This window comes from Oncorhynchus masou, chromosome 11 (genome assembly GCF_036934945.1).
Source record: "Oncorhynchus masou masou isolate Uvic2021 chromosome 11, UVic_Omas_1.1, whole genome shotgun sequence".
In the NCBI taxonomy this organism is placed as follows: domain Eukaryota; kingdom Metazoa; phylum Chordata; class Actinopteri; order Salmoniformes; family Salmonidae; genus Oncorhynchus; species Oncorhynchus masou.
Window position 1 is genome coordinate 20,622,060 of NC_088222.1, and position 18,055 is coordinate 20,640,114.

Sequence of the window (18,055 nt, forward strand, 5' to 3'; positions counted from 1 at the left end):
CGCCACGCCGCCACTGATTTGGTAAATAACTGAGGGATGGGGCTGGAGAAATGTAATCACTCTCAGATTAATAGACAGAGCTATGGATGCAAGGACTGACCATCCATGAGATTGGATGTTCTCGTTTTAACCATGTTTTGACGCAATACAGTGTTAACAATTGCATTGTTTACAAACAAAGGGATAAACAAGCTTCTATTTTGGGTTCTGATGGGGTAAGACAGTTGGACTAAGCTCATGAGACATGTATAAATTATACTCTTCAAGAATCAATGGGTATATATCATGAATTTAAACGTAAAAAATGGATTTAGCAATCGCAGATTAAGGCCAATGATGACCTCAACCAACAACCTTGGGGTCATCAAATGTTCACCTAACTGAAGAGTCATACATACAGGTCTACCCACCTTATCAGCAAAGTGAATGACAATGAAAGATGTGTTGGACATCCGTGGTTTCTGGAAATGGACGCTGCTTGATAGGCGATCGTACAGCTTCTGGCACCAGTTCTGATCTGTCCCTTTTGGCACCTGTAGCAGCAGCGGATGGAGGAAAAGAAGGAAAGAGAGGGAGATGACATAAAACCATGGAGGAAACCAAAATGTTCTACCCACGTTACCTGTGCTCAGAATCCTCATTATTTTGAGGTTGTCCCAAATTATCGTCTATAATTTCAAAGGGCTGCGGGATGAGACAGGATGAGTGAAATAAATAAGTAATCTGTGTTGTTCCAAAGGCCTTAACTCATAAAGATCTGGATGCAGGCAGGGGAAACAGAAGCAGGCCACGGTGTGTACATTACAGCAGGATGAATCCCATTAACTGAGGCAAGACGTTTAAAATGCTGGGATCAGCAGTACGCTCTGCTCTGCTCCCCACTTCAACCCCTGAGACTACTCAAGTGCATCCTGCACTATAACTCCTCCCATGGCCAATCGTCCCTATAAACCTCCTCACTAATAAGTTAAGAACTATGTACTCTGGAGCTCTGGAGTAAAAACAGTGTTGATTTAGGACTAAGACAATATATGTAAGACAGGGTGCTCCACCTTGCACTCCTCATCCAGCAGGTCCAGGATTCCCAGCTTGGCCTCTATGACATCGATACAAGGCTGGTTGTCATAGAAGTCGATGAGCGTCCAGGGGATCTGCTCCTTCATGTACTCCTCCTGCTCCAGCTTGAACACATGCTGAGGACACAGAGAGGAGACAACTACACAGTGAGCTACAGCCCAGCAGGTTATCAGTTAGACTAAGTCATGAATTATTTCACTTCAATAAATACATGTTGAGTCATGAGGTTCACAGCGACAAGTTCTCACGTCTCCTCTACAGAACATTGGAAACTAAGGTAAAGGGTAGGTAGACAGAGTCATTAGATCATTTATTTTGGTACTGTAGCTTGTTTTTGGTCACAGGTCCAGGATTGGCTGAAGAACTGCAACATTTATCTGGAGCTAACTCTGCAGATAGCACTACTGGGTGATTTGAAAAGTCAGTCAAATCGCTGAATAATATAATAATACTTTAAGAATTTTTTAAAATCTTTAACTTACAATCTGTAGAACCTATGAGAATAGAAAGGTTCAGAACTTTTGTGAAACATCACAGCACAGACGAAAAATATATGGCAAATAGAAATCCAATATGGATGGTGTTAAGAGATAGATGGGAGGGGTTGAATGGAATTGAAGGGTGGGAATAATAACAAGATAACTAATGTAAAATATACGGTGTCCGTAAAATGTAAATGGGTTCAGAACGTTTGTAAAACAGCACAGTTAAAAATATAATGCAAAAAGAAATCAAACTGGGTGGACATCAGAAATAGATGGGAGAGGTTGAGGGTCGAGGAAGAACAGGTCTAAAAACAAACAAAATAGAACTATTGTAAAATAAATTGTCCGTCAAATTTATATAGTATGTATAAGCTGGAAGTAGAAGCCTAAGTGGTGTTGCTAATTAGTTTACTCCAATTAGGGGAGGTGTGGAAGGGTTCGTGGAAAATAATAAAATGTTGTTTTTTTTTAAAGACACATACCTACCTACATACATACATACATACATACATACATACATACAGTTGGGCAAAAAAGTATTTAGTCAGCCACCAATTGTGCAAGTTCTACCACTTAAAAAGATGAGAGAGAGGCCTGTAATTTTCATCATAGGTACACTTCAACTATGACAGACAAATTGAGGGAAAAAAATCCAGAAAATCACATTGTAGGATTTTTAATGAATTTATTTGCAAATTATTGTGGAAAATAAGTATTTGGTCACCTATAAACAAACACGATTTCTGGCTCTCACAGACCTGTAACTTCTTCTTTAAGAGGCTCCTCTGTCCTCCACTCGTTACCTGTATTAATGGCACCTGTTTGAACTTGTTATCAGTGTAAAAGACACCTGTCCACAACCTCAAACAGTCACACTCCAAACTCCACTATGGCCAAGACCAAAGAGCTGTCAAAGGACACCAGAAACAAAATTGTAGACCTGCACCAGGCTGGGAAGACTGAATCTGCAATAGGTAAGCAGCTTGGTTTGAAGAAATCAACTGTGGGAGCAATTATTAGGAAATGGAAGACATACAAGACCACTGATAATCTCCCTCGATCTGGGGCTCCACGCAAGATCTCACCCCATGTGGTCAAAATGATCACAAGAACGATGAGCAAAAATCCCAGAACCACACGGGGGAACCTAGTGAATGACCTGCAGAGAGCTGGGACCAAAGTAACAAAGCCTACCATCAGTAACACACTATGCCGCCAGGGACTCAAATCCTGCAGTACCAGACGTGTCCCCCTGCTTAAGCCAGTACATGTCCAGGCCCGTCTGAAGTTTGCTGGAGAGCATTTGGATGATCCAGAAGAAGATTGGGAGAATGTCATATGGTCAGATGAAACCAAAATATAACTTTTTGGTAAAAACTCAACTCGTCATGTTTGGAGGACAAAGAATGCTGAGTTGCAGCCAAAGAACACCATACCTACTGTGAAGCATGGGGGTGGAAACATCATGCTTCAGGGCTGTTTTTCTGCAAAGGGACCAGGACGATTGATCCATGTAAAGGAAAGAATGAATGGGGCCATGTATCGTGAGATTTTGAGTGAAAACCTCCTTCCATCAGCAAGGGCATTGAAGATGAAACGTGGCTGGGTCTTTCAGCATGACAATGACCCCAAACACACCGCCCGGGCAAAGAAGGAGTGGCTTCGTAAGAAGCATTTCAAGGTCCTGGAGTGGCCTAGCCAGTCTCCAGATCTCAACCCCATAGAAAATCTTTGGAGGGAGTTGAAAGTCCATGTTGCCCAGCAACAGCCCCAAAACATCACTGCTCTAGAGGAGATCTGCATGGTGGAATGGTCCAAAATACCAGCAACAGTATGTGAAAACCTTGTGAAAACGTACAGAAAACGTTTGACCTCTGTCATTGCCAACAAAGGGTATATAACAAAGTAGAGAAACTTTTGTTATTGACCAAATACTTATTTTCCACCATAATTTGCAAATAAATTCATTAAAAATCCTACAATGTGATTTTCTCATTTTGTCTGTCATAGTTGAAGTGTACCTATGATGAAAATGACAGGCCTCTCTCATCTTTTTAAGTGGGAGAACTTGCACAATTGGTGGCTGACTAAATACTTTTTTGTCCCACTGTATATAAAATTGGACGATTAATCGGTATCGGCTTTTTTTTGTCCTCCAATATATATCTACACACACATACATATACACATATACACATATATATATATATATACACACACACACACACACACACACACACACACACACACACATATATATATATATATAAACACATACATATATACACACATACTCAGTTGAAGTCGGAAATTTACATATACCTTAGCCAAATGCATTTAAACTCAGTTTTTCACAATTCCTGACATTTAATCCTAGTAAAAATTCCCTGTTTTAGGTCAGTTAGGATAACCACTTTATTTTAAGAATGTGAAATGTCAGAATAACAGAAGAGAATGAATTATTTCAACTTTTATTTCTTTCATCACATTCCCAGTGGGTCAGAAGTTTACATACACTCAATTAGTATTTGGGAGCATTGCCTTTAAATTGTTTAACTTGGGTCAAGTGTTTCGGGTAGCCTTCCACAAGCTTCCCACAATAAGTTGAGTGAATTTTGGCCCATTCCTCCTGATAGAGCTGGTGTCTAAACTTTAGACTGCTACTGTATATGTATTTCCAAAAACATATATGGGGGATTTGAAATGATGCAGTCAATTACATTTATGGAAGCTACAATATCAAAGTTGATCTACCCCCCCCCCCCACCCCCCCAAAAAAAATACAAGTAAAAAAGGTAGGTAGCTAGATTACAATCTAGTCTCAAACTCACCTGGTTGAACTGCTGCTGAAGTTTCTCATTGGCGTAGTTGATGCAGAACTGCTCAAAGCTGTTTATTTCAAAGGTCTCAAATCTATTCAGATGAAGAGAAAACATTCAAGTGTTTAATGAGTCAGAAGTCTCTGGTCTCCTGTCATCCTGTGTTGTGGACAGTGATTCTAAATCATGGGCTGAGAGGAAAACTGCACCAAACAATCAACACTCATTCAAGGCTAGAGTTGTCATTAAAATCCAGGACTTCAGGACTGAGATGTTTATTGATCCCACTGATGTAGGGAGGTGAATAATCTGTCAATGTGCCCTTGAGCAAGGCACTTCACCTTAACTGCTCCGATAAACCGCTCTGGATAAGAGCATCTACTAAATGACTAAAATGGAAATGGAAATGTATGCCTGACGTGATAGCTGAAAATACAATGCTGAATAGACAGAGGCCATGGAAAACTGGTCTTCTAAGTCACTGCTTGTGAAAACCATGTAAAATAGTGACCAGGCTGCTGTATCTGCTGAATGTCTTATTTGGGGAGAGGTTTCCACTGTAGCTCAGTATCTCTCCCCTCCCTGCCCCAGCAGCCAGCCTTATCAATAATCTAACTCACAGCAGGGAACCAATTAGGCCTTCAGTCAGACTGGGTCAAGCAGAGGAAGAGCACAGCTCCCCCAGTCAATATGGTTCTATACACTTAGAATACTGTAATGAGAAGACGCACTTAAAACACAGTGGATGGAGATATTTAGCTGGAGAAACGCAGAGCGCTCACACATGCATCGACACAGAGGCACATCTGCAGACTCGAGGGCACACACACACTGAGTAGTTATGAAATCTACTCATCAAATACAAGCTTCTTCGTACCCTAGTACAAAGAACATGGTGTGACAGAACTGTGAGGCAAAATTAAGAATGTGGGATTGAGATGATGTTGTTCTGTGTGCCTGCTGTCACAGTGCATTAATTTACTGCAAGCCTGGGATTATTTTACCATTCACCATGGCTGAGATTTCACTCTTGGCGTTGGCAAGAAAATCAGTTCTCACACAGTCAAGTTCCTCCCACAATTCAAACCGACCCACTGTTGAGCTTTGTTTTTAGAGGTTTTAGGGAGCACAGGTGGACAGGTGGACAGCCTTACCCGTAGATGTCCAGAACACCAATGAAAGAGTGTTGTTTGGAGGAGGTGTGCAGGGACTTGTTGACGTACTCCACGATCCAGTCAAACATGTGGGCGTAGATGTGCTTGGCGAGTGCGTCGCGTGCATTAGCTGCCTGTTTGCGAGACATGTTCTTGACGTAGGTCTCTGACGTGGTAACCAGCTTCCTGTGACATAGCCAGTGCTCCATCTGCTCCAGCTCCACCCCCAGCAACTGGCAAAAATGCGCCAAGTGAGGGTCGTTCTTCTACAAACACACACACACATTGAATCAACAAATTAGGTATGAGGTATAGAGAAGATACATGGTTTGGGGTTGTGATGTGGAACTAGAAACTCAAAACAGAATTAAGCTAGATAAGACTGGATAGTGACATACTAATATGTGGCAGGAGTCTCCGTCTCTCTCCGAGCAGATCTCCACGTTTCCCAGATGCAGGATGGAAGCTATGATTCTGAATATGCTGCTTTGATTGCTGTCATTAACACCTGTCAAACAACCAGAGTAAGGTGCATGTTAACAGTTGTTCCATCGGGAGATTGAAAAATAACATGTTTCTATTTCTCTTTTGTGTGATTAGAATAAAATCCCAATCAGTCTTTACGCCTATTCTAATGTAGGTGTGTTGCTAGGTTAGAACGTACCCATGCAGTCAGACACTTACCCAGTAACGTAAATGCTTCTCTCGTCTTCTCAAAGTCCTCAGCATCATTAACCCCCTCAATGAAGATGTTCTCTCCTTGTGATGTGAAGATGAAGTCCTCTGCACTGGCTTCAGGATGAAAGCAGCAGTTAAGTAGAGATATACATTAATGTATAAGACCAGTGTTCTTATTAAGAGGCCCTGACAGGCATGATAGGCATCCATTATTCTCTGAATCCTTTAGTATGAGAAATAATTGCCTCTAGTAAACATGACATAAAGAGAATAAATTGCTTGTGAAACAGATAGATAGTGGAATATTGTCTTCATCTGTGACACTTACTCAAGGCTAGGTCTTTGAACTCTGGCAAGCTAGCCGAGGCACACAGCTGGTAGAAGATGTGGTAATTCCTCTCATCCTCTGCCTAAAAAGCAGAAATATACTACAGATATTATATCACTTAAAGGACCAATGCAGCCATTTTTACCTCAATATTAAATCATTTCTGGGTAACAATTAAGTACTTTACTGTGATTGTTTTCAATTAAATTGTCAAAAAGCAATTTCTCAAGCAAAAATGTTGCTACAACTGTCTGGGAGTGGTCTGAGCGAGGGTCCTAATTGGAGGAGTCTAATAGGAGAGACATATAACCTAAACAACTAGCTGTTATTGGTAGAAAGGAGGGCAAAATCACGTTGTTATTGGTCTATTAACTTATTCCGCCTGGTGTTGTCACCAGGGAGTCCAAAACTTCATCCTTGCAAAACAAGCTGCAATTTCAGTCTTTTCCAACAGCTATTACAATAAAAGGACATTATCAGAATTTTCACAATTTCACAGTATTATTTCAACCTGTGGAAATATATATAATATACAGGAAAATCATATTTTTGCCTGCACTGCCTCGTTAACTCTTTATCAATAATATCTTCTGAGTGAATGAAAGACTTGGGTAGTTTTGTTAGATCAGTAGTTCCCCTGGTCTGCAATTTAATCTTGTAGCTCTATTCATTTTTTAAAATTACTTAGATAAATTCATAATGATATTTGATTGTCTGGAAAAATGTGTCAATTTAGGGCTTAATCAAATGCTTATTTAAACTAAGGAAAATAAATGTGAAGGAAGCATGGACTTGCAGTAGTAACAACATGGAGTTACATGTACCTGAAAGACTACCCTTGACTTCTCCAGCAGATACGTGCGCATGTTGGCTCCTATGATGTGATAACTCCTGTCAAAACCAATCTGGATGTACTTCCCAAAACGACTGCTGTTGTCGTTGCGAGTGGTTTTCGCATTTCCAATAGCCTATAAAGAGAAGAACGGGGTGGAAAAAAGTGTGAGTTTCAAAAGAAAATCTTCAAAAGAGATCAAAGGAAAATCATAACCACTGTAAAATATATATTTCTATCCTCTCATATTGTAATTCATACCACACAAAAAAAACTTTATAGAGTCTCCTTACTGCTTGTAATATACATTGACAGTCATAATGCTCCTAATTCTGAGCTGTGACACCTGCCAAGATGGGGCTTGAGCCAGTCGGTCCTTGCATACAGATCAGTCCTGTTTCTTTACTCTGAGACCATTACCAGCCTCACGTCAGCTAGATCAGACAGAAATGTCTGACTGCCCTTCTCCTGAACTTCCTGAACAACAGACGAATAACTTTCTAGCTAGCAGCCTTTCCTGGTCTTATCGTTCCACACAGGCTGAGGGACTTTGTTGTTAGGAAGGTTTCTGCTGATTCAGAACAGAGAGGGTAATGGACTCCTGATGTGCTTGCTAGGCTTCTTCACATACAGTTTCCATAATGATTCCCCATACAAGTACTTTTCTGTAGCCTGAACTCTCCACAGTTACAACTGAAGATGTGGAGTTCATTATACTTTTTGTGTGCCGAGAAAGTTAACACGATCACGTTTTAACAAGAACCAACCTAATAGCGTTGCACGCTATACCAAAACTCCTGTACTTTTTCAATACTAGAACATGAAAAGTGGTTCGGTACTAGAATTTGTGTTACTTTCGGTAATTCTGTCAAATGCATCGCACGTTATATACGGATTGAGAGGATCGAGTCTGTCAAGTCATTTTTCTGAATCTTCTCAGGGGGGCCGTAGCTATCCAGGCTAATTGCGCTTGAAGCTGACCCAGCACGAGCCACTTTCGAGAACCAAGTGAGAGGAGGGAGAAAAAATGCAGACAGCACAACTTATTCTAACAAAAACATCATACCTCCACGCCCGCAGCTTGTTGACAAAACTGGCTGCAGAAGCAAACTATGGGAATACTTTGCTTACAGATCAAATGAGGGCCAGCCCACCGAAACAACTAAGCAAAAGGTGCTAGAATGGAGTGCAGTGCAAAGGATGTTTAGCTCCAAAACAACATAAACAACTATTTTACACATAATATTTGCATTGTAACGTTATTCTACTAGCAACTAAATTTGAATACTTTTTTTGTGATGACATGAACATGTATTCAGCATGACATTCATGTGAGCATTATAATAGGATTACAACCCAAAAGTAATGTGAAATGCGCTCATAAAACGTGACGATTTTCAATAGTTACCACAGCCACACAGTCAAAATTGGCAATATTATTGTAAAAAATCTCGAAAACAAAAATGATTTAAAAAAAAGAGTTAGGCGTAAGGTTAACGGTGTGGTTAAGGTTAGAGTTCAGTTTAAAATAACATTTTAAGAAGAGAAATTGTAGAAATAGGCGGGGTTGACTTTGTGGGTGTGGTAACTAGTAACAACCTGACTGGACAGCAATATACTTAAGACTACTTCCGGTTTGCACTCGACTTCCCTTACTAGTATGCTATATAGCTGGCCTGGTCGACAGTATGGGATCATCAGCCCATCCTCACCTCCATGATGGGGCTGGAGGCCAGCACCTTCTCCTCAACATTGGTGTCGTTGGCTGACCCTCCCACAGTGGCGAAGAACCGCATGGCGTACTTAGCAGAGACGGTCTTCCCTGCCCCTGACTCTCCACTTACTATGATGGATTGGTTCCTCTCATCTCTACAGGAAGAAGCGATTGAGATCGACATTGGAGACATTTTGTAAGTTATTTACAGTTAAAAAGGTAACTGACCATCAGACAATATCAGATATTGCAATAACGCTACAGTAATACAGTGGATCAATCCTATAGTTGCACAATGCTAATCAACTCTGCATGACTGGAGTTGCCAGGACAATATAGCAGTGGGCCTTTACGTAGGCAGCGACTACAACTTAATGTGGACATGGTATTGAGGAGGGTGACAGTTAATGTGGACCTGAGCACTGTTATTATCCACCCACACCTTCCATTGAAGACACCGTCTCTGCCTGGACTGCTTATTTAGACACTCAGTCCCACACCAACACTATCAAATTACATAGCAAATTGAATTAGGGGTCTAATCAAGTGCTTGATATGCAGCTATGTGTCACACAGTAACAAATCAATTGCCTCCCAAAGCAGACTAATACATAAAATGTGCTTATGAAATTGGCAACTGTACCAGGTCTGATACAGAAACAGAATCCCGATCCTGGGTTATAACCAATTAGCTGTACCCAGAGCCTCATACAGCACCTGGCCATCTGCTTGTATGCCTCCTCAGCAACAGCAAAGATGTGTGGGTCCATGTCTCCCATGTTCTGCCCACTGTAGGCATTGATGACCTCCTCTCCATAGATCTGCAGCTGCTCGTAGGGGTTGATGGCCACCAGCACAATGCCTTTGGAGGGAAGATGGAGTGAGGGAAGGGAGGACAGAGAGGACAATAGAGCCAGTCAAGTAAAACATTCAACTCTCTAAAATCACTATATCTCACAGTGATACTGTAACCGGTAGTTACTTAATCCTATATTTAGTAATATAACTCATATATCCATGTGGGTGTGTGTATTTGTGTGTCTCCGGGGGTTGGGATAAAGCAAAAAGACTCATCTCTGTTTGTCCTGTGATAAACTAATCTTCTTATTAATCCTATCATACTGTACGTACAGAACAAAATACTATTGTAATTAAAACCACATTGATAACAACCCTTAGTCGTTTTAACTACTACCTTTGATAGGTAAATACTACATGGGGTGGCAGGGTAGCCTAGTGGTTAGAACGTTGGACTAGGAACCGGAAGGTTGCAAGTTCAAACCCCCGAGCTGATAAGGTACAAATCTGTCGTTCTGCCCCTGAACAGGCAGTTAACCCACTGTTCCTTGGCCATCATTGAAAATAAGAATTTGTTCTTAACTGACTTGCCTAGTTAAGTAAAAATAAATAAATAAATAAACCATATCACAACATCCAGATGGACAGAGAAATGTAGAAGGTTTACCCAAGCATGCCCTCGCAGGGTTACTATGGGGACAGCTCTCCCTAATAAAAGATGGTTGTGATATCTATGTAGATTGTCTTTGCTCATTACCTTTTGTCTGCTTTGTTTAGGATGAATTCCACACATGGCTACAGAGCAAGCATTGCCTGCTTTAGTCAATGGAACCCTAGTTGATTGGGGATTGGGAAGACAGGTTTGTAAAAGTTGGGACAAATCAACCAGTAAGGTCAATAAAAGCCTCAGTCCTACATGGTGTATAATAGACCAGCTACACTAGTAAACATGGAGGACTTTGGACAGGCCAAGGGCTTTTGGAAGAGAAGCAACACAGGCCACATTGGATAAATCTAATTCATGTTAGTTGGCGCAGTATAAACCAGTGTAATAAATGGCAAGATAAGATTTGAAGACTTGGATCGATTCACCCCATCATATGTAGATTCACCCCATCATATGTAGATTCACCCCATCATATGTAGATTCACCCCATCATATGTAGATTCACCCCATCATATGTAGATTCACCCCATCATATGTACACTACCGTTCAAAAGTTTGGGGGTCACTTAGAAATGTCCTTGTTTTCCATGAAAACATACATGAAATTTGTTGCAAAATGAATAGGAAATATAATCAAGACGTTGACAAGGTTATAAATAATGATTTTTAATGGAAATAGTAATTGTGTAATTGAAATAGTAATCCTTCAAACTTTGCTTTCGTCAAAGAATCCTCCATTTGCAGCAATTACAGCCTTGCAGACCTTTGGCATTCTAGTTGTCAATTTGTTGAGGTCATCTGAAGAGATTTCTCCCCATGCTTCCTGAAGCACCTCCCACAAGTTGGATTGGCTTGATGGGCAATTCTTACGTACCATACGGTCAAGCTGCTCCCACAGCTCAATAGGGTTGAGATCCGGTGACTGTGCTGGCCACTCCATTATAGACAGAATACCAGCTGACTGCTTCTTCCCTAAATAGTTCCTGCATAGTTTGCAGCTGTGCTTTGGGTCATTGTCCTGTTGTAGGAGGCAATTGGCTCCAATTAAGTGCCATCCACAGAGTATGGCATGGTGCTGCAAAATGGAGTGGTAGCCTTCCTTTTTTCCAAGAACCCTTTTACCCTGTACAAATCCCTCACTTTATCACCACCAAATCACCCCCAGACCGTCACATTGCCTCCACCATGCTTGACAGATGGCGTCAAGCACTCCTCCAGCATATTTTAATTTTTTTTCTGCGTCTCACGAATGTTCTTCTTTGTGATCCGAACACCTCAAACTTAGATTCGTCTGTCCATAACACTTTTTTCCAATCTTCCTCTGTCCAGTGTTTGTGTTCTTTTGCCCATCTTAATATTTTATTTTTATTGGCCAGTCTGAGATATGGCTTTTTCTTTGCAACTCTGCCTAGAAGGCCAGCATCCCGGAGTCGCCTCTTCACTGTTGACGTTGAGACTGGTATTTTGCAGGTACTATTTAATGAAGCTGCCAGTTGAGGACTTGTGAGGTGTCTGTTTCTCAAATTAGACACTAATATACTTGTCCTCTTGCTCAGTTGTTCACCGGGGCCTCCCTCTCCTCTTTCTATTCTGGTTAGAGCCAGTTTCCGCTGTACTGCGAAGGGAGTAGTACACAGCGTTGTACGAGATCTTCAGTTTCTTGGCAATTTCTCGCATGAAATAGCCTTCATTTCTCAGAACAAGAATAGACTGACGAGTTTCAGAAGAAAGTATGCTGATGCTCCAGATACTCAACTAGTCTAAAGAAGGCCAGTTTTATTGCTTCTTTAATCAGCACAACAGTTTTCAGCTGTGCTAACATAATTGCAGGAGGGCTTTCTAATGATCAATTAGCCTTTTCAAATTATAAACTTAGATTAGCTTACACAACGTGCCATTGGAACACAGGAGTGATGGTTGCTGATAATGGGCCTCTGTAGATATTCCATTAAAAATCTGCCATTTCCAGCTACAATAGTCATTTACAACATTAACAATGTCTACACTGTATTTCTGATCAATTTAATGTTATTTTAAATGGACAAAAAACAAGGACATTTCTCAGTGACCCCAAACTTCTGAATGGTAGTGTAGATTCACCCCAATATATGTTGCCTGTTTAGAGAGGTGGTATAGAGACTTACCACAGTATGTATAGATGTGATTGGACTCGGTGAAGCGCACTTTGAGGTTGTGCAGGACAGCAGGCTCGTGCAGGTAGCTGAGAGCTGTGAGGTCATTCTCCCCCACCAGGATATCAGGGTTCCGGAGGAAGGGAAGAGCGTTGTCTTTGGGTCCGATGCGGTATTCCAGCGGCTGGGACAGATGTTCAAGCAAATTGTCACAAAAAATGATTACAGCCAAGTGTTTGCACGTGTACCTGTTGTAAGGGTAAGACCCTTTTCCCTTTATCAGTTTAAATCATATTGCAGCACCATCCATAAGAATATTACAAATATTACAATCCACACAGCTTATTGACTTATTGAGAAGAGAAATAATCATGTTTTTATGTTAAAGGGTGACTGCATCTAGGTGTGTATGAATCATACCTGACAATCCCACCCTGCGAGGAGTATTAAATAGGAATTGTGATCATGAGTATGTATGTAGGGGAATATACTGCTGCTACATGAGGTGATATGAAAATCTCATCATATGCTTACGTATTCAAATTACTCTTGACACAGTGCACTGTAATTTAATAGCTGTATATTTTACTCTCAAAGTTTGCAGTTTTCCCTTAAACATAATTAATGATTTATGGGACTTAAGTTTATGAATGTGTCTGGGCACACACACACACACACACACACACACACACACACACACACACACACATTAACTGCTTTAATACAGCATGATGTAAAACGCAAAATGTACAACAGCACAGCAAAATAGACCAAAGCATATTGAGTCTTGAGGCAAAGGCTATATTATCCAAAAAAGGATATGGATTTAATAACTGTGGCCTGATCCAGTGGGTAGTATATTACCGTTTCATCTTCAAGTTTGAGGTAAAGGATGGGCTCTCCCTCCGTGTAATCTTTGATGATCTCTGCAGCTCTCCACACATCCTCTGGGTCTGGGATCCACACCCGAGTGTACTGGAAAACAAGAACACATACAAATATATTTAATTTAACTTTTTCAACTCATCAATTACTCTGATCATTGTTTGCACAGTTAGATAACATTCCTCCCCCATTTGCCCAAGTTCATAGACGATGTTGTGTAACTTATTGTCAATAGAAAAAAGTAGTAATTGTTTCAACAAATGCTTAAATTAAGAAATGCAGTGCCACAATAGGTTGATGTGGCACAGTGGCAATGTTGAGGTTGTGTTTGTGACACAACCAGCCTTGAGATATCCCAGATAGGTCTATATTAAGGTGAAAATGCTGACAGATAATTTCTTAACTCTTATTTAGGCCTACCTTTTTGATTAGATAACTTAGGATCACATCCAAATTTACTTCAAGATTATTTTAGTGTTAATGACATTTACTCTAATGGGATCCCAAATCCTATCCTGAAGAGACCTTCAGCAACTTATTCCATCTTCTAAAAGTATTAATTGCAACTTTCTAACATTTTTAAAGATAATTTAATAACTTTATGGAATTACTATGAGAGAAGTTTGGCCTGATGTTGTAGATAAAGCTTTTATTTTTCTACCCATTATCAGGATGGTGTGAGTAATTACTCCATGTGATGAATTATACACACTATTAGGCTACCACTCTGACATCGTGTGTGCAAAGAGCAGGGTCAAAGTCAGTGTGCAAAATCCAGACATGAAAGATTGCCGCAAAAGAAACAGTGTTGTAGGTCAAAAACATCAACACACGAGAGAGAAAGTATGTTTCACATGCAATATGTTTTTCTTTATTGGATACATGAATTCTGCTGGACGATTTGCATAGGTAGTTTGCTAGCGTTGGCAAGCTAACTCTAGCCAGCTAGTTGGCTAACGCTAGTTGGCATTTTTGTTGGGGGTTCCAACTAGGCTAGCTAGTTACCATCTACAGAAGAGACTTGCCATGCAATCTGTTTCGTTTTTTTGGTATTAGCTAGCACGCTAAGTAGCTAGTTTCCTCACGTTGACTAGCTAGCTACCTAAAGCTGGAAAATATGCTATGGTCGCTAGCTATCTAACTAAAGTAACGTTAGCTGAGGTGGATGGTCTTATATTCCCTGAACCTTGTTCTCAGGGTATCCATACCCCAAGGGTATTAAGTGAGACATACCCAGGATGTTAACGAGCTAGCTGTGTCAACACAATCACTATTATTGTTAGCTGGATAACACAACAAATATCTAGCTATGCTTAGCTAGCTATATGCCTAAACTATAGAAGTCATGATTTATGATAACTAGGGGCAATGTAAAGTGCCTATGCTAAATGGTCATACATTATTCTTCTACACCAGATTACCACAACGTCTCACACTCTAGGATGGGAAAATACTTACAAGAAAGCAGATGGAGACAGTTGTCGATTTCCATTGTTACTTGTAATGTTAAAAAGGAAAGAAAAATACAATCCCATGTTTATAAATTAGCTAGCTTTCTAGAGAAGGGTGCAATTGTGGCCCCCAATTCGGGGAATTCCTGCATGTGATTAATTATACACACCATTAGGCTACCACTAATTGCATACTGAAAATACAACTATTAGTTTCAGAAAATTGGAAAAATCGCATGAAATGAGGCATTATCAATTTAATTCAAGATCAGAACAATATTTTTTGTTTACTATTGCACTTCTCAGCACATACGTGTCACTTCACTGACGTTTAGGCCTATTCTGCAGATGCAAATGACTGCACCACAGAACAAAAGAAAAAACGTTTATTTTTCTGTGTCCTTGATGGCAAAAATAAAATCCGTGGTCTGCTCAACAAATTATCCAAACAGTCCTCCTGACTTCCCATTCCTCAACAGATATGAAGCAGCCTTACTCCCTATTACTTTGTAGCAGTGCATTGAATGTGGGGGAAATAACAGACAAAAGAGAAAAGGAAACTTACTGTTGAGATGTGTTAGCTCATCAAAAACATGGCTATATTTTTTCTGAAATCTACAAAAACAGGCCAAGCTAAAACTACAGACCATAGAAACATAGTACAGTAGAGAAGGCCGACCTCAGACAGCTAAACTACATAGGGTTCACTGTGGGTGACTGACCACCAAGAAAGATCGATGTGTACATACATAAGTACACCAGATCGCAGGTTGATTCATGTCAATTTGCTGCTAGCTGATGAAGAGTGCCAAAACAAAGCATGAGGTGCTGAGGGCTGTGAGTCATATAGCAGCTGACTCGGCACAGGATTTAGGCTAATCAGCAACATCCCTCCAGTGCATAACTGCATCATCTCCTTTATATCACCCCAGAGAAAACACAGATGGGGGAAGGGTGGGAAAAATAACTAAATCCGAAATTTAATGAATGCTCTGACTCACCATCGTCCCTCCATTGGGCCACATTTGAAAAGGTGAGAGGATGGAATAATGTGTAGGCTATGGTTCACATATCATCAGCACACTGAATAAAAGCAGTCAGGGGGATGCAGTTTATACAGTGTTATCAGCCCTGTACTCTGCAATGTCCTCTGTGTGTAAGTCAAGTGGATTATCAACAGCTGACCTCTGTGTCTCAAAATGGAGAACAAACTATTTTTGTACGACCTTCACAACTTTATAGGAAACTTTTTAACAAGTTGTCTGTGTTTACTGTTACAGGAGGGCCCGGCTATCTCAGATTGGTGTCATCATGAGTCTGTGCTCTTCACACTAGAATCTCAGCCTGATATCAACACAGTGAGTTGGCAGAGGACACTCTCCCCAGGAGGTTAAACCTGGCATTTAGACTCAGTCACAGAGGGCCCATTCATGTTTAAACAGCAGTAAAGAATAGGCGTCACACCCCCTAACCAAGTGGTGGGCCAACTCCCCTGTAGGAATGCATTATAGATTAGACACCTACTGATGTTAGCCATGCTCTGACTGGGAGGCTCAGATATTCAACTTTGAGCGCTGGCTGTCTTTCCCCCATGCAACACAGAGTCACAGCATATCACGGCAGGCGAGCTGACAGCAGTGCTTTTTAAACCACTTTAATAAGGAGGCAGTGGGCGGGCAGATAACTGGGGGGGGAGATGTAGCGATATAAAATAACCTTGTGTTGTGCTGCAATCAACTGTGCCATCAGTAATATTACCCACATTTCAGCAAGGGTCACATGGGCTTCGACTCTAGACACACGTGTAGGTCTGTCTGAAAGTCTGAAACTTTCTCACACAACTCTAGGGAAGATCTTATTCTACTGGGATAACTATTTTGTCGCTTCCAGTAGTAGGAAATATTTTAGCTTATTTGACTTGATCAATACCGTATTTATTACTAAGCTATTAGGATTAGATTAGATTAGATTCACACACCTTGACTTTATAGAGATTGATGACATTTCACAAAGTTGCTTTCTTTTGTCTCCTGATTGCAAGCTTATGCTCATGTGTTACAATACATCATCTTTCCTCAGAGTTCTTATTTTCAAGAACAGAGTCCTTGGAAAGAGTATCCAGCACAGCTGCAACTATCTGTGAAATGTTCCTCCACACAGACTATGACAGAACAACAGAACTCATACAGTACATTATTTACATCCCAGCGCCAGCCTCAGGCCCCAGGTGAACACATCAGAGAAGGAAACAAACTGGCTCACTGCTAAGAAACTAAGACCCATGCTGATGTGCAACTAAACACCGGAAGATACACAAATTTGGCATTTAAACGACAATACTACAGTCCCAGTCTGCTCCAACAAATGTTAATTTGTGAGAAAATATTTCCTCAGTCACATAACATCTCCAGGGGAGGAGTCAATAGAGGAAACATGAGAGAATGCGAGGGATGGAGCTAGGGTAGAAGAGCACAAGAAGGATGGGAGAGATGTTTAGTTAATGCAAGATGTTTGTAAGCATTTGTGACACCCTGACACTTGTCCATTCAATCATTATTGGCAGAATGATTGAGGAGATTTTGGGCACCACTGTAGGCATATACTGCAAGAGGAATTCTTACTAGCCTACTCTTTTCATACACTGTTTCTTCATATGAGAGGCTATTACACTAATTGCACATCAAGAAAAGAAAGGATCTGGAAAGGGTAACTGTGCAGTGCCATTCCCTAAGGTTGGGTTTCAAATGTCAGTGTTACTTATTAGCTCAATTGAATGACGTATCAGAGCAGGACTTTAGGCTACTGCATAAGTCCTGTTCTGATACTGTTGAATTAAAAGCTAGATCGCCATTAAGTTATTTCTTTGAAAAAGAAGAAAGTACCTGGAGATATAGTCCCATATTTCAAATCCCATGGCAAACTTTCACTAAGTGCTCATCCTTTGTAGGCCTTTGTTGTCTGAAAGCCTCTTTCCAAAACCCCATCTATTGGAAGTAAGATCATTTTCCATGAAATTAGATATAAACAATATCTAA

General features: G+C 40.7%; 1 protein-coding gene across 3 annotated transcripts in view; it reads right to left on the reverse strand.

Moving 5' to 3' along the window:
• Positions 1 to 18,055, reverse strand: part of LOC135548287 (unconventional myosin-Vb-like) — a 73,298-nt gene that overhangs the window by 38,978 nt on the left and 16,265 nt on the right. For all 3 annotated transcript variants that reach the window (XM_064977733.1, XM_064977735.1, XM_064977734.1), the window contains exons 2-13: positions 13,549 to 13,659; positions 12,697 to 12,868; positions 9,805 to 9,949; positions 9,086 to 9,242; positions 7,366 to 7,509; positions 6,542 to 6,623; positions 6,220 to 6,327; positions 5,934 to 6,043; positions 5,536 to 5,801; positions 4,394 to 4,475; positions 1,053 to 1,193; positions 411 to 533 (exon numbers count right to left, since the gene is read on the reverse strand). In XM_064977733.1, the coding sequence (XP_064833805.1) occupies positions 411 to 533; positions 1,053 to 1,193; positions 4,394 to 4,475; positions 5,536 to 5,801; positions 5,934 to 6,043; positions 6,220 to 6,327; positions 6,542 to 6,623; positions 7,366 to 7,509; positions 9,086 to 9,242; positions 9,805 to 9,949; positions 12,697 to 12,868; positions 13,549 to 13,659 (1,641 nt within the window). The remainder of the gene's footprint in view (positions 1 to 410; positions 534 to 1,052; positions 1,194 to 4,393; positions 4,476 to 5,535; positions 5,802 to 5,933; positions 6,044 to 6,219; positions 6,328 to 6,541; positions 6,624 to 7,365; positions 7,510 to 9,085; positions 9,243 to 9,804; positions 9,950 to 12,696; positions 12,869 to 13,548; positions 13,660 to 18,055) is intronic.